Genomic DNA, 16,257 nt, shown 5'->3' with positions numbered 1-16,257 from the left:
ATTTCCTGGTCTGAATCTATTGTAGACAGCTATGAATATCTCCAAAATGCACCTCCTGGATTTTTTCCAAGACTTGGTGTAATTGGCTTTGCTGGACTTCTTGGACTCCTTTTGGCTAGAGGTAGGTATAATTTGGTGGGTTTTTTTAAACAGATTTATTGAGGTATAATTTACATTAAATAAAATTTCCCCTTTTGAAGTATACAGATAGATAAATTTTAGTAAATGAATACAGTCTCATAACCACCACCATACTCAAAATACAGAACTGTACCATCATCTCCCCCAAAATTCCCTTGTGCCCCTTTGTAGTCAGTCTCCTGGCCCCACTCCTAGCTTCTGGCAACCGTTGATCTATTCTCTTCCTCTATAGTTTTGCCTTTTCTAGAATGTCATATAAATGGAATCATAAAGTATGTCGTCTTTTGTGGTCTGGCTTCTTTTGCTCAGCATAATGTTTTTGCAGTTCATCCATGTAGTATGTATGGGTATTCCATTCCTTTTTATTGCTGAGCAGTGTTCCGTTATATGGATACACCACAATTTGTTATTCATCCATCAGTTGGTGGACATTTGGGTTGTTTACAGTTTTGGGCTGTTATGAATAAAGCTGCTATGAATATTCCCTTGCAAGTCTTTGTATGAACATATGTTTTCATTTCTCTTGAGTAAATACCTAAAAATGGAATTGCTGGGTCTTATGGTAAGTGAGATTTAACTGCCAAACTGTTTTCCAATTTGGCTGTACTGCTTTGCATTCCCACTAGCAATGTTTACAAGTTCCACTTGCTCCACATCCTTGCCAACACTTTGTGTTATCAGTCTTTCTAAATTTATCTCATTGTGCTTTCAATTTTCATTACCCTGGTAATGATACTGGGCATCTTTTTATGTGTCTGTTGGCCACTTGTATATCTTGTTTGTTGAAGTGTGTGTTCAAATCTTTTACCCATTTTTAAATTGAGTTGTCTTTTTATTACTGAATTGTGAGGGTTCTTTATATATTCTGGATACAAGTTTTATTAGATATGTGTTTTACAAATACTTTTTCCAAAATGTGGCTTGTCTTTCTATTTTCTTAGCAGTGTCTTTCAAAGAACAGAAATTTTTAATTTTGATGAAGTCTAATTTATTAAGTTTTTCTTTTGTGGTTCCTCTTTTTTGTGTGTGTTCTAAGAGCTCTTTGCCTAATTATATATTACAGAGATTTTTTCCTATGTTCTAGAAATGTTATAGTTTTAGGGTTTACATTTATATCCCTGATTCACTTCAAATGAATTTTTGTATATGGTGGGAAGGGTTGAGTTCATTCATTTTCTGTAATTATTGCAGCACCTTTTCTTGAAAAGACTATCTTTTTCCCCATTGAAATACCTTGGCACATTTGTCAAAAATCATCAGACAATTTCTTTTTGTAAGCACTTAATAGTGAATTTTAGCACATGTCATTAACACTTAAGGAATTTATAGTTCAGTTTTGTATGTTATAAATTATAGCATATAACCTGACTGTCACAGTAAGTTTTTTTTTTTAATCTTCATTTTATTGAGATATATTCACATACCACGCAGTCATACAAAACAAATCGTACTTTCGATTGTTTACAGTACCATTACATAGTTGTACATTCATCACCCAAATCAATCCCTGACACCTTCATTAGCACACACACAAAAATAACAAGAATAATAATTAGAGTGAAAAAGAGCAATTGAAGTAAAAAAGAACACTGGGTACCTTTGTCTGTTTGTTTCCTTCCCCTATTTTTCTACTCATCCATCCATAAACTAGACAAAGTGGAGTGTGGTCCTTATGGCTTTCCCAATCCCATTGTCACCCCTCATAAGCTACATTTTTATACAACTGTCTTCGAGATTCATGGGTTCTGGGTTGTAGTTTGATAGTTTCAGGTATCCACCACCAGCTACCCCAATTCTTTAGAACCTAAAAAGGGTTGTCTAAAGTGTGCATAAGAGTGCTCACCAGAGTGACCTCTTGGCTCCTTTTGGAATCTCTCTGCCACTGAAGCTTATTTCATTTCCTTTCACATCCCCCTTTTGGTCAAGAAGATGTTCTCCGTCCCACGATGCCAGGTCTACATTCCTCCCCGGGAGTCATATTCCACGTTGCCAGGGAGATTCACTCCCCTGGGTGTCTGATCTCACGTAGGGGGGAGGGCAGTGATTTCACCTTTCAAGTTGGCTTAGCTAGAGAGACAGGGCCACATCTGAGCAACGAAGAGGCATTCGGGAGGAGGCTCTTAGGCACAACCATAGGGAGGCCTAGCCTGTCCTTTGCAGCAACCGTCTTCCCAAGGGTAAAACCTGTGGTAGAGGGCTCAACCCATCAAACCACCAGTCCCCTATGTCTGTGGTCATGTTAGCAACCATGGAGGTGGGGTAGGCGAATACCCCTGCATTCTCCACAGGCTCCTCAAGGGGGCACTACATCTTTTTTTTTTTTTTTAACTTTCCCTTCTTTTTTAAATCAACTGTATGAAAAAAAAGTTAAAAAGAAAACAAACATACAATAAAAGAACATTTCAAAGAGACCATAACAAGGGAGTAAGAAAACGACAACTAACCTAAGATAACTGCTTAACTTCCAACATGTTCCTACTTTACCCCAAGAAAGTTACCTAATATAGCAACATTTCTGTGAACTTGTTCCTACTATATCCATCAGAAATTAACAGACCATAGTCATTTCTGGGCATCCCCAGAACGTTAAATAGCTTATCTGTTCTTCTTGGATTATTGTTCCCCCTTCCTTAATTGCTCTCTATTGCTAGTTCCCCTACATTCTACATTATAAGCCATTTGTTTTACATTTTTCAAAGTTCACATTAGTGGTAGCATATAATATTTCTCTTTTTGTGCCTGGCTTATTTTGCTCAGCATTATGTCTTCAAGGTTCATCCATGTTGTCATATGTTTCACGAGATCGTTCCTTCTTACTGCCGCGTAGTATTCCATCGTGTGTATATACCACATTTTATTTATCCACTCATCTGTTGAAGGACATTTGGGTTGTTTCCATCTCTTGGCAATTGTGAATAATGCTGCTATGAACATTGGCGTGCAGATATCTGTTCGTGTCACTGCTTTCCGATCTTCCGGGTATATACCAAGAAGTGCAATCGCTGGATCGAATGGTAACTCTATATCTAGTTTTCTAAGGAACTGCCAGACTGACTTCCAGAGTGGCTGAACCATTATACAGTCCCACCAACAGTGAATAAGAGTTCCAATTTCTCCACATCCCCTCCAGCATTTGTAGTTTCCTGTTTGTTTAATGGCAGCCATTCTAACCGGTGTTAGATGGTATCTCATGGTGGTCTTAATTTGCATCTCTCTAATAGCTAGTGAAGCTGAACATTTTTTCATGTGTTTCTTGGCCATTTGTATTTCCTCTTCAGAGAACTGTCTTTTCATATCTTTTGCCCATTTTATAATTGGGCTGTCTGTACTATTGTCATTGAGTTGTAGGATTTCTTTGTATATGCAAGATATCAGTCTTTTGTCAGATACATGGTTTCCAAAAATTTTTTCCCATTGAGTTGGCTGCCTCTTTACCTTTTTGAGAAATTCCTTTGAGGTGCAGAAACTTCTAAGCTTGAGGAGTTCCCATTTATCTATTTTCTCTTTTGTTGCTTGTGCTTTGGGTGTAAAGTCTAGGAAGTGGCCGCCTAATACAAGGTCTTGAAGATGTTTTCCTACATTATCTTCTAGGAGTTTTATGGTACTTTCTTTTATATTGAGATCTTTGGTCCATTTTGAGTTAATTTTTGTGTAGGGGGTGAGGTAGGGGTCCTCTTTCATTCTTTTGGATATGGATATCCAACTCTCCCAGCCCCATTTGTTGAAAAGACCATTATGACTCAGTTCAGTGACTTTGGGGGCCTTATCAAAGATCAGTCGGCCATAGATCTGAGGGTCTATCTCTGAATTCTCAATTCGATTCCATTGATCTATATGTCTATCTTTGTGCCAGTACCATGCTGTTTTGGCAACTGTGGCTTTATAATAAGCTTCAAAGTCAGGGAGTGTAAGTCCTCCCACTTCGTTTTTCTTTTTTAGAGTGTCTTTAGCAATTCGAGGCATCTTCCCTTTCCAAATAAATTTGATAACTAGCTTTTCCAAGTCTGCAAAGTAGGTTGTTGGAATTTTGATTGGGATTGCATTGAATCTGTAGATGAGTTTGGGTAGAATTGACATCTTAATGACATTTAGTCTTCCTATCCATGAACATGGAATATTTTTCCATCTTTTAAGGTCCCCTTCTATTTCTTTTAGTAGAGTTATGTAGTTTTCTTTGTATAGGTCTTTTACATCTTTGGTTAAGTTTATTCCTAGGTACTTGATTTTTTTAGTTGCTATTGAAAATGGTATCTTTTTCTTGAGTGTCTCTTCAGTTTGTTCATTTCTAGCATATAGAAACATTACTGACTTATGTGCATTAACCTTGTATCCCGCTACTTTGCTAAATTTGTTTATTAGCTCTAGTAGCTGTATCGTCGATTTCTCAGGGTTTTCTAGATATAAGATCATATCATCTGCAAACAATGACAGTTTTACTTCTTCTTTTCCAATTTGGATGCCTTTTATTTCTTTGTCTTGCCGGATTGCCCTGGCTAGCACTTCCAGCACAATGTTGAATAACAGTGGTGACAGCGGGCATCCTTGTCTTGTTCCTGATCTTAGAGGGAAGGCTTTCAGTCTCTCACCATTGAGTACTATGCTGGCTGTGGGTTTTTCATATATGCTCTTTATCATGTTGAGGAAGTTTCCTTCAATTCCTACCTTTTGAAGTGTTTTTATCAAAAAGGGATGTTGGATTTTGTCAAATGCTTTTTCAGCATCTATTGAGATGATCAATTGATTTTTCCCTTTGACTTGTTAATGTGTTGTAATACATTGATTGATTTTCTTATGTTGAACCATCCTTGCATGCCTGGAATGAACCCCACTTGGTCATGGTGTATGATTTTTTTAATGTGTCTTTGGATTCGATTTGCAAGTATTTTGTTGAGGATTTTTGCATCTATATTCATTAGGGAGATTGGCCGGTAGTTTTCCTTTTTTGTAGCATCTTTGCCTGGTTTTGGTATTAGATTGATGTTAGCTTCATAAAATGAGTTAGGTAGTGTTCCATTTTCTTCAATGTTTTGAAAGAGTTTGAGTAAGATTGGTGTCAGTTCTTTCTGGAAAGTTTGGTAGAATTCCCCTGTGAAGCCATCTGGCCCTAGGCATTTATTTGTGGGAAGATTTTTGATGACTGACTGGATCTCTTTGCTTGTGACGGGTTGGTTGAGGTCCTCTATTTCTTCTCTGGTCAGTCTAGGTTGTTCATATGTTTCCAGGAAATTGTCCATTTCCTCTACATTATCCAGTTTGTTGGCATACAGTTGTTCATAGTATCCTCTTATAATTTTTTTAATTTCTTCAGGATCTGCAGTTATGTCACCTTTTTCATTCATTATTTTGTTTATATGGGTCTTCTCTCTTTTTGATTTTGTCAGTCTAGCTAGGGGCTTGTCAATCTTGTTGATCTTCTCAAAGAACCAACTTTTGGTGATATTTATCCTCTCTATTGTTTTTTTTTTCTCTATGTCATTTATTTCTGCTTTAATCCTTGTTATTTCTTTTCTTGTACTTGGTTTAGGATTGGTTTGCTGTTCATTTTCTAGCTTCTTCAGTTGATCCATTAGTTCTTTGATTTTGGCTCTTTCTTCCTTTTTAATATATGCGTTTAGTGCTATAAATTTCCCCCTTGGGTTCATCCGACACCAGCCGCCTCCATCATGCCGCCGAAGTTCGACCCCAACGAAATCAAAGTCGTGTACCTGAGGTGCACCGGTGGGGAAGTCGGTGCCACGTCTGCCCTGGCCCCCAAGATCGGCCCCCTCGGTCTGTCTCCAAAAAAGGTTGGTGATGACATTGCCAAGGCAACTGCTGACTGGAAAGGTCTAAGGATTACAGTGAAACTGACCATTCAGAACAGACAGGCCCAGATTGAAGTGGTACCTTCTGCCTCTGCCCTGATCATCAAAGCCCTTAAGGAACCACCCAGAGACAGGAAGAAGCAGAAAAACATTAAGCACAGTGGAAATATCACCTTTGATGAGATTGTCAACATTGCCCGACAGATGCGGCACCGATCTTTGGCTAGAGAACTCTCTGGAACCATTAAAGAGATTCTGGGGACTGCCCAGTCTGTGGGTTGCAATGTGGATGGCCGCCACCCTCATGACATCATAGATGACATCAACAGTGGTGCAGTAGAATGCCCAGCTAGTTAAGAACTTCAAAGGAAAATATTTCAATAAAAGATAATTTGACAGCCAAAAAAAAAAAAAAAAATTTCCCCCTTAGCACTGCTTTTGCTGCATCCCATAGGTTTTGGTATGTTGTGTTCTCATTTTCATTCGTCTCTATATATTTAGCAATTTCTCTTGCTATTTCTTCTTTAACCCACTGATTGTTTAGGAGTGTGTTGTTTAACCTCCAGGTATTTGTGAATTTTCTAAGTCTCTGATGGTTATTGACTTCTAATTGTGTTCCATTGTGGTCAGAGAATGTGCTTTGAATAATTTCAATCTTTTTAAATTTATTGAGGCTTGTTTTATGTCCCAGCATATGATCTATTCTGGAGAAAGTTCCATGAGCACTAGAAAAGTATGTGTATCCTGGTGATGTGGGATGTAATGTCCTGTATATGTCTGTTAAATCTAATTCATTTATCAGATTGTTTAGGTTTTCAATTTCCTTATTGGTCTTCTGTCTGGTTGATCTATCTATAGGAGAGAGTGATGTGTTGAAGTCTCCCACAATTATTGTGGAAACATCAATTGCTTCCTTTAGATTTGCCAGTGTTTCTCTCATGTATTTTGTGGCACCTTGATTGGGTGCATAGACATTTACGATTGTTATTTCTTCTTGCTGAATTGCCCCTTTTATTAGTATGTAGTGGCCTTCTTTGTCTCTCAAAACATCCCTGCATTTGAAGTCTATTTTATCTGAGATTAATATTGCTACACCTGCTTTCTTTTGGCTGTAGCTTGCATGAAATATTTTTTTCCATCCTTTCACTTTCAGTTTCTTTGTGTCCCTGTGTCTAAGATGAGTCTCTTGTATGCAACATATTGATGGTTCATTTTTTTTGATCCATTCTGCGAATCTATATCTTTTAATTGGGGAGTTTAATCCATTTACATTCAACGTTATAACCGTGAAGGCATTTCGTGAATCAGCCATCTTATCCTTTGGTTTATGTTTGTCATATTTTTCCCCTCTCTCTATTAATATCCTTTATTGTACCCATACTGAATCTCTTTAGTACTGAACCTTTCTCCAAGTCTCTCTGTCCTTTCTTTGTTTCTCTGTCTGTAGGGCTCCCTTGAGTATCTCCAGTAGGGCAGGTCTCTTGTTAGCAAATTCTCTCAGCATTTGTTTGTCTGTGAAAAATTTAAGCTCTCCCTCAAATTTGAAGGAGAGCTTTGCTGGATAAAGTATTCTTGGCTGGAAATTTTTCTCACTCAGAATTTTAAATATATCGTGCCACTGCCTTCTTGCCTCCATGGTGGCTGCTGAGTAGTCACTACTTAGTCTTATGCTGTTTCCTTTGTATGTGGTGAATTGCTTTTCTCTTGCTGCTTTCAGAACTTGCTCCTTCTCTTCTGTGTTTGACAGTGTGATCAGTATATGTCTCGGAGTGGGTTTATTTGGATTTATTCTATTTGGGGTTCGCTGAGCATTTATGATTTGTGTATTTATGTTGTTTAGAAGATTTGGGAAGTTTTCCCCAACAATTTCTTTGAATACTCTTCCTAGACCTTTACCCTTTTCTTCCCCTTCTGGGACACCAATGAGTCTTATATTTGGACGTTTCATATTATCTATCATATCCCTGAGGTCCATTTCGATTTTTTCAATTTTTTTCCCCATTCTTTCTTTTATGCTTTCATTTTCCATTCTGTCATCTTCGAGGTCACTGATTCGTTGTTCAACTTCCTCTAGTCTTGTACTATGAGTGTCCAGAATCTTTTTAATTTGGTCAACAGTTTCTTTAATTTCCATAAGATCATCCATTTTTTTATTTAGTCTTGCAATGTCTTCTTTATGCTCTTCTAGGGTCTTCTTGATTTCCTTTGTATCCCGTACTATGGTCCCATTGTTCATCTTTAGTTCTTTGAGTAGCTGCTCTACGTGCTGTGTCTCTTCTGATCTTTTGATTTGGGTGCTTGGGCTTGGGTTATCCATATCGTCTGGTTTTTTCATATACTTTATAATTTTCTGTTGTTTTTGGCCTCGTGGCATTTGCTGAAGTTGATAGGGTTCTTTTAGGCTTTGTAGACCAATTGAAGTCCTTATCTCTAATTTATCAGATCTACAGCTTCGTGGAGTACACTTTCTCTAACTAACCAGCAGGTGGCGTCCACAAGCCACCTGTTCTCCACAAGCCAGTTCTCCCCTGCTTAGCCTTTTTGGTGAGTGGGGGAGTGAGTCTTGTGGGGTCCAATTGGTGTACCAAGCTTGCGTGTGTAGTTGGTGTTGCCTGCCCTGTGTATGGGGCGTGTTTCTGGGCAGTCAGGGAGGGGGTGGTGGCTCTAACAATCAAATCTCCCCGGTGATCCTAGAGTTTTTAAGCTGCTGCAATAGTCTAATCCTTCAGTTCAGTCCTGCCACAGTTTGTCTCTGCCACTGACCCACAAGTCCTTGGTATTGGCGTATGGCTCCTGAGACTTGCAAGTGGGCCCCTCTTCCAGGCCGTGCACCCCGGGTCCTCTGTTGAGGGATGACTGTGCTATGTCACAGGTGAGTTCCATCCCCCCAGGGCAGTTCTGGGCTGCTGGGCTGTGTAGGGAGGCTCCCAGTCTGCTGAAATGATGGCTGAATGGGGCTTTGTTAATTCACACTGCTCTACCTTCCCAACTCTGGGACAATCAGCTGAGGTTGCAGGGAAGGCTAATGTCCACGCCCAGTTTTGTGGTGTGTGCCTGTTATTTGAAGCACTTCCGTCACACTGGGTTGTCTGGGGCAGTTCTGGGCTATGGGGCTGGCGATGGGCAGGAGTGTTTCCTGTCCACCAGGATGATGGCTGTGAGCGGACACCCCCCTTTTCTTGGGAAGTTGTGGTGTTTAGTGAATTTTCTCAGCCACTGGATTATTGCGTTTTGTCTCAGAGCTCTCCTAGTTCTGCTCTTGACTTGACCTGCCCAAATTGCAAGTCTTTGAAGCTTTCTGTATTGGGCTTCTTAGAGTAATTGTTTTAGAAAAAGAAAAAAGGATTAAAGAAAAAAAAAAAAAAAAAAGGGCCCTCCTCAGAGATCTAATGGGTTATTGAAATGCTAAGAGACAAAGCAACCAGGGCCATTAAGGAAAGGTCCACAGGGCAGAGAGATCAGCTTTTCTTCGGGATTTGCATATGCGCCTCAGGGCCTGAGCTCGGGCCTGAGCTCTGCCCTTCCCCCTTCTGTGTTCACCAGAACTCCAAAAATCCTCCGCTTTTATTTTGGAGTTTTTTGTGTTGTTTTTTTTCTATGCCTGTCTCCTCTCTGCTGGGCTGGCTGCTCTCAGATTTTCTGGTGTTTGGTCTCAGTCTATCTATGGTTGGAGTTTGGATCAGCAGAATGAGTTTCCGATAAGGGCTGCCACTGCAGTTCTCCCTTCTCCTTCCCGGAGCTGACAGCCCCTCCTCCCACGGGACTGAGCCTGGCAGGGAGGGGCGCGGGTCCCCTGGCCGCAAAAACTTACAGATTTCGCTGATCTCAGCAGTTCCACATTTTCATGAGTGTTGTATGAAGTATGCCCAAAGTCAGATTGCTCTGTGGTGTCCAGTCCACGCAGTTCCTGGCTTTCTACCTGCTTTCCTGGAGGAGTAACTAAAACATACAGCTCACCAGTCTGCCATCTTGCACAGTAAGTTTTTTATTTTAAAAAGGAGGTATTATTGGATAGTATGTGGTTTAAAATTTTTTTAAAGCAAAAAAGCCTTGGAAAACTTCAAATATAAATGGAAGTACAGAGAACAGTATAATGTATCCCCATGTACTCATCACCCAACTGTAACAGTAATTTTTATTCAATCTTATTTCTTCTATTTACCTCTCACTCTCCTACCCCCCCCCCCAACACTGTGGATTAATTTGAAGTAATTTACTACATGGTATCATTTAATCTATATGTATTTCAGTATGTATCTCTAAAATATAAAGCTTCTGTTTAAAAAAAATTAGCATTATCACCCCCCTCAAGTTAACAGTATTTCCTAGATATCATTAAATATCTAAGTAGCATTAAATTTTTTTTACATTTGTTTTGAATCAAGATCTAAACAAAGCCTACACATTTCATTTCTCCTTCCATTCCTGCTCCTCCAATTTATCAGTTGAAAAATCATACTTTTTCCTGTAGAGTTTTTGAGATTCTGGATTTCAATGACTACATTACCATGTTATCATTTAACATATTTTTCTGCCTTCTGTATTTTCTATAAACTAGCAGTTAAAGCTAGAGTTCATCTAATTCAGATTTGATTTTTGACATGTATATTCCCTAAGTGATGTAGTATACTTACATCAGGAGGCACATGATGTCTGGTGGTTTCTTTTTTCAGTATATGTGTTGAGCAAGCACTGGTGGTTTCTTTTTTATGTGATGTTAGCAGCTACTGATGATCATTGCCTAGAGCCATTAACCACTAAACTTTGCAAATTGGTAACATTCTAAATCTGTCATTCTTCTTTTATTACCTATGATACTTCCTAGAGTTCCTTGTCAACCATTTTGTATCTCTGAGTTATATAGTTCATAAGGGAGAGGCTGGAATATATGTTTGGTTCTTTCTTTGCATTTACCAGTTTTCAGAATAATGATTTGGTTCCTTCCTGACTGTGGCCTTCTGAGTGTATAATTGACATGGTTGTTTCTCCAGTATATTTTATTTTAAGCACATATAGAAATTGTATACTCTTGCTAATTCCTGCATATGTGAAAAAAGAAATTAGTTAATCCCTTGTAGACAATTTACTTGATCAAATTACTTTTGTTCTTTGGTACATAGAGAGAGAACTTTTGTTAACCCAAGTCTGTCGTACCTGAGAAACTATTTCTAAATGTTTCACTATTAAGATCAGTAAAAAAAAATCAGGTAAATAATCACAGTAAGTAGAATCGTGATTTAATAGAGATTTTATTAGCTCCTTGACGTGTTGTGGCTTCTGTCAGTGATGATGTAAAGCTTTTAAAAATACTTAAATGAAAAGTTAACAAGTGTCAACTTAAAAATATTACTACTACAAAAAAGAAAAACAAAACAAAACAAAAAATATTACTACACTCACTGCTAGATTACAAAACATTGTCAATAAATGATAAAATACTTCAATATACTGAGATTAATTTGTTAGGAACACTTGAAAATTTCACTTATTGCAATATAAATTTTTATGTTATAAAATTCAGACATTACAACAATTCCTAATGCAGAAAGTTTATGAACTCTCTAATCAGACCCCCATAAAAGATATCCATAAAGAATAGTTTGATACTCATTCCTCCAATTTAAAAAATCTTGTCTATATGTGCATTAAGTATTATTTTAGAATGTGTAGAAATGCAACTTTGGAGGTCACGCTCCTAATTTGTGGAATGAACTCATGTAATCGTTTCCCTGCCCTTCTCCCATCTTGTGCAGAATATATAAGAGTTAAATTTAGAGTTTATTTTTAGTAATTAGCTTTCAAAATAGTTGTTCCAACTTTTTTTGCCCCAAACTTCTCCCCACCCCACCCCCCCTTTCTGCAAAGCTGTTCAGAAAAGCATTCCTATCTTATTTAGATAGTATTGGATTTTATGAAGATCCCCAGGCTGTTTTGGCTATTGTCAGGGAGACAGGAAGATAGGAATGTGGAATAGAGTGAGATGAGCTTCCCGTTCCCTTTCCACAGTTGGAACATGTGGGGGAGTCTTGCAGACCCAAGGAAGGCTCCCTGTGCCGTGCAGACCTGCCCGTGCTGTTGCGTGTTTGTCCCTTGCACATCACTAGGGTGACCAGCCCGAGGAGGAATGGGCTATGCTCGCCTGGGCAGGACAGCAGCATGAGGACACCCACAACTGCAGGTCCTGTTCCTTTGTGTTTGTTTATTTGTTCCCCCTCACTCTTTTCCTGGGAAGGCTCAGTCATATTAAAATAACTTGAAACCTTAACTCTTTTTCAAAAACATACATACACACACCCACACAACCACACTCATGCGTACACTCACACACACATACTCAACAACAGGTCTTTTCCCATGGACGCTGGATGTAGAAGGGCCTGAGGTGAACAATGTCAAAGGATGCACTAGGCAAGATGAGTGGGATGGCAGGTATGTTTATGGGTGGCTAGAGTGGTGAGCAGGGAAATGGTTTCCTTGGCTGGCAGCAGCAGGATATGCAGCCTCAGTTGATAAGGGTGTTCATAACTGGTGGTGACTCCCAGCAAGGTGAGTGGGTGATCGTTCAGAGGAAGTGGGCCCCAAGGCCACTCAAGAGTGGCAGGTGGTTGCTGACAACTATTGTTACCTTCTGGTCACTCTCCCCAGTAGTGGCGGCCAGTAGATCCCCTCTGGCAATGCTGGTTGTTACAGCCCACACCACTGGCTTCTTGGGTGGTGTGGGCATGTAGCTGGGGGTGGGGCAGGTGATTGCGCTTCCTTCCTGAGGTTCTGGGGCTCTTAGCTCATTGTGTGAAGCAGCAGGAGGTGGTGGCCCAAGAGCTGCTGCTGACTGATTGGCAGGTTTACTGTTCTTGACCTGGTCCTCACCTGTGCAAGCTGCCCAGGCTCTTAAAGCTTCAAGTGTACAGGTGGGGTCCCAGGGGTGTAACAGGCTTTTCTCTTCTAGGATGGTGATATCCTTTAAATCAAGGAAACATGTCAGGGAGAGAATCACTAATTTATTAGTAGTCTAGGTTGATAAAATTTGTATTCTCTTCTGTAACCATAGTTCTGTCTTTGGCGATTTGTCTGTTGAAACTAAGAGTTTAAAACCAATAAAGAGCACTTACATTATTCTAACTGTGTACTATTAACATACATTGCACTGGCATCTATACAGGTCCCACGTCAGAAACACTGTGCCTCTCAGTAGAGTCTCTTTCTAGTGTCAAGTCCATGTGTATTCTCCTGTTTCATCCTCTGTCAGTTTTAACCTCATTCTCAAGGTTTCTCCAAGCTCTCCATCTTCCTATCTATTCTGCTGATGACCCCTTTTCCCAGAGCCCTACATCCTCCTACCATCTGGACTGGGGCATCAACACAACTGTTGTCTTAGACTTGTGTTCTTGATGCTCTCTTGGGTTTGAGCCCCCCTTTTCTGCTTCCATGTCATCTCCTCCTTGGTTTATTCTGCCATATCGTTGAAGTACATGCTTACATAACTTTGAAAAAGGCATATGATGGAGGTAAACGTTCTAAGTCCTTGCACGTCTGAAAATTATTTTCTACCCTCATAACAAGTGATAATTTGGTTGGGAGTAGAATTTGCTCTCCATCAAAACTTTGAAGGCTGTGTCTTTTTGAAGGCCTTGTCTTCTAGCATCTAGTGTTGCAGACGTGAAAGTTGATTACCAGTCTGATGCTTGTTCGTTTTTAAGTGATCCATTTTTTTTCATCTTTTTTTGTAGTAACATATATACAAGTCAAAATTTCCTATTTTTACCACTTTCAGGTATACAATTCAGTAGTATTAATTACATTCACAATATTGTGCTACCATCACCAATACCATCACCCCAACTTTTTTTGTCACTTCAAACAGAAACTCTGCCCACATTTAACAATAATTCCTTCCCTGCCCCAGCCCTTGGTAACTTATAATCTATTATCTATCTCTATGAAATTTGCTTCTTCTAGATATTTCATATAAGTGAGATCATATAATATTTGTCCTTTTGTGTCTGGCTTATTTCACCCAAATAATGTCTTCAAGGTTCATCCATGTTTTAGCATGCATCAAAATGTCTTTCCTTCTTATGGTTGAATAATATTTCATTGTGTGTGTATACCATATTTTGTTTATCCATTTATCTGTTGATGAACACTTGGGTTGCTTCAACATTTTGGCTATGTTCTGGCCCAGGCTCAGCTCTCGCAGAGCATGGGCAGGGGCTGCAGTGAAACCAAAAAACACACCAGGCACAGAAGCAGTCATGAATTTTATTTGGGACTTATGAACAGGAGAAGTTTTTCCAGTGGTAGCCATTCCTGACATCAGCGCTCCACAAAGAAAACAGAAATGCACGAGGCTGTATTTGATTTCTGAACAAAGACATTCCATATAATATGGGTCTCTAGTATAATCATTAAAGGGGCCTAAGACCTGATGTTTACTAAGGTTAGTGTTTAAGACTAAGATACAATCATTGCCATTTTTTTGATCTGTAATTACATTTCTCCCCCTCCAGGGAGATTGTTTACTTTCTTCACCTTTGTCCTTGGCCAAAGCAGGTTTGTTACAGGCTTTTAGGAGGGGGCCCGAGCATCGGGCCACCACAGGCTGTTGTAAATAAATGCTGCTGTAAATATTGGTGTACAGATATCTCTTCGAGTCCCTGCTTTCAATTCTTTTGGGTATATACCAAGAAGTGGGTGTTCTAGTTTGCTAGTGCTGCAGAATGCAAAACACCAGAGATGGATTGGCTTTTATAAAAAGGGGGTTTATTTGGCTACACAGTTACAGTCTTAAGGCCAGAAAGTGTCCAAGGTAACACATCAGTAATCGGGTACCTCCACTGGAGGATGGCCAATGGCGTCCGGAAAACCTGTTAGCTGGGAAGGCACGTGTCTGGCTTCTGCTCCAAAATTCTGGTTTCAAAATGGCTTTCTCCCAGGATGTTCCTCTCTAGCAAGCTTGCTCCTCTTCAAAACGTCACTCACAGCTGCACTGAGTTCCATCTCCCTGAGTCAGCACGTTTATATGGCTCCACTGATCAAGGCCCACCCTGAATGGGTGGGGCCACGCCTCCATGGAAATATCCCATCAGTTATCATCTACAGTTGGGTGGGGCGCATCTCCATGCAAACAACCTAATCCAAATGTTCCAACTTAATCCCCACTATTATGTCTGCCCCACAAGATTGCATCAAAGAACATGGCTTTTTCTGGGGGACATAATACATTCAAACCAGCACAGTGGGATTGCCAGACCATATGATAATTCTGTTTTCAACTTTCCAAGGAACTGCCAAACTAATTTCCACAGTAGCAATATATAAGGGTTCCTATTTCTCCACTTCCTTGCTAACACTTATTATTTTCTGTCTTTCTTTTTTTAATAATCACCATCCTAGTGGGTATGAAATGGTATTTCATTGTGGTTTTGATTTGCATTTCCCTGATGACCAGTGATGTTGAGCATCCTTTCCTATGCTTAAGTGATTCATTTTTTTTTTCTTCCTGGAAGCTTTGAGGATCTTCTCTTAATCTTCAGTGTTCTAAATTTCCACAGTGCTGTGACTAAATACTGATCTCTTCATTCATTGGTGACTTACAGCCTTCAGCCACCAAACATAAGAAGATATCTTATGTTTGAAAATTTACTCCCATTCTTTTTCCTTCCTTAATTAGTGATTGGAGTGTCTAAATTGACCCTATATATCTCTTATATTTTCTTGATTATTTTATTCCTTTTGAATTTTTTTACTGTGGTCATTTCCAATAATTCTTTCTTAAGTTTCCCGAATGTTCCTTTTTCATAGAATTCTTTTTCTTTTAATGTAGTAGCTTCTTAAATTTACTCGATGATACTTAATATCACGTGTAGTATTGCTTTTAAGATCTGTTTCCTATGGGTCATTTTTTCTTCTTGCTTGTCTTGGTCTCTCTCTTTTATGTTGCAGACTTTCCTCAGATGTCTGACAATTCTTGGTTGTCCAGTCATGTTCAGAAATAGGCAGTTGAAATGCTAGTAAGAACTCTTGGAGCATAGATGGGGCTTACTGACAGGCAGGCTCTACCTTAGGGTAAGCTGGATGGGAACAGACCTTATATGGGTAGGGGGCACCTACACCCTGTGCCAGTGTGAGGAGGGCTTTACTCTCAGACACTAACACATACAAACACACACACACACACACCCACCAGCTATCTGGGTTCTTTGTAGAAAATCCAGAGCCTTTCTTTAGAGATTACCCCTATTCTCCCCTACCCTCCACATACACACACTTTTTGGGGGGCCTGGAAGTGAATTCCTAGTCAAGGGCAGTTTTG

At 39.6% G+C, this 16,257-nt stretch overlaps 3 protein-coding genes across 3 annotated transcripts in view; 2 read left to right on the top strand and 1 right to left on the bottom strand.

Annotated features, from left to right (window-relative positions):
• Positions 1 to 16,257, bottom strand: part of LOC119523721 (zinc finger X-chromosomal protein) — a 725,297-nt gene that overhangs the window by 394,921 nt on the left and 314,119 nt on the right. The gene's annotated exons all lie outside the window — the stretch shown is intronic.
• APOO (apolipoprotein O) overlaps positions 1 to 16,257 on the top strand; it is a 94,444-nt gene that overhangs the window by 48,123 nt on the left and 30,064 nt on the right. The window contains exon 5 of the mRNA XM_037822544.1: positions 26 to 121. Within this exon, the coding sequence (XP_037678472.1) occupies positions 26 to 121 (96 nt within the window). The remainder of the gene's footprint in view (positions 1 to 25; positions 122 to 16,257) is intronic.
• Positions 5,779 to 6,356, top strand: LOC119523731 (60S ribosomal protein L12-like). The gene has a single exon (XM_037822546.1). The coding sequence runs from the start codon at positions 5,805 to 5,807 to the stop codon at positions 6,300 to 6,302; it is 498 nt and encodes a 165-aa protein (XP_037678474.1). The 5' UTR covers positions 5,779 to 5,804; the 3' UTR covers positions 6,303 to 6,356.

Source organism: Choloepus didactylus, chromosome X (genome assembly GCF_015220235.1).
Source record: "Choloepus didactylus isolate mChoDid1 chromosome X, mChoDid1.pri, whole genome shotgun sequence".
Lineage (NCBI taxonomy): Eukaryota > Metazoa > Chordata > Mammalia > Pilosa > Megalonychidae > Choloepus > Choloepus didactylus.
This window is presented reverse-complemented; position numbering and strand designations above follow the sequence as displayed.

Bases quoted from the DNA above. Each gene is read 5' to 3' on its own strand.
- LOC119523731 (XM_037822546.1), top strand. From the start codon at position 5,805: ATGCCGCCGAAGTTCGACCCCAACGAAATCAAAGTCGTGTACCTGAGG.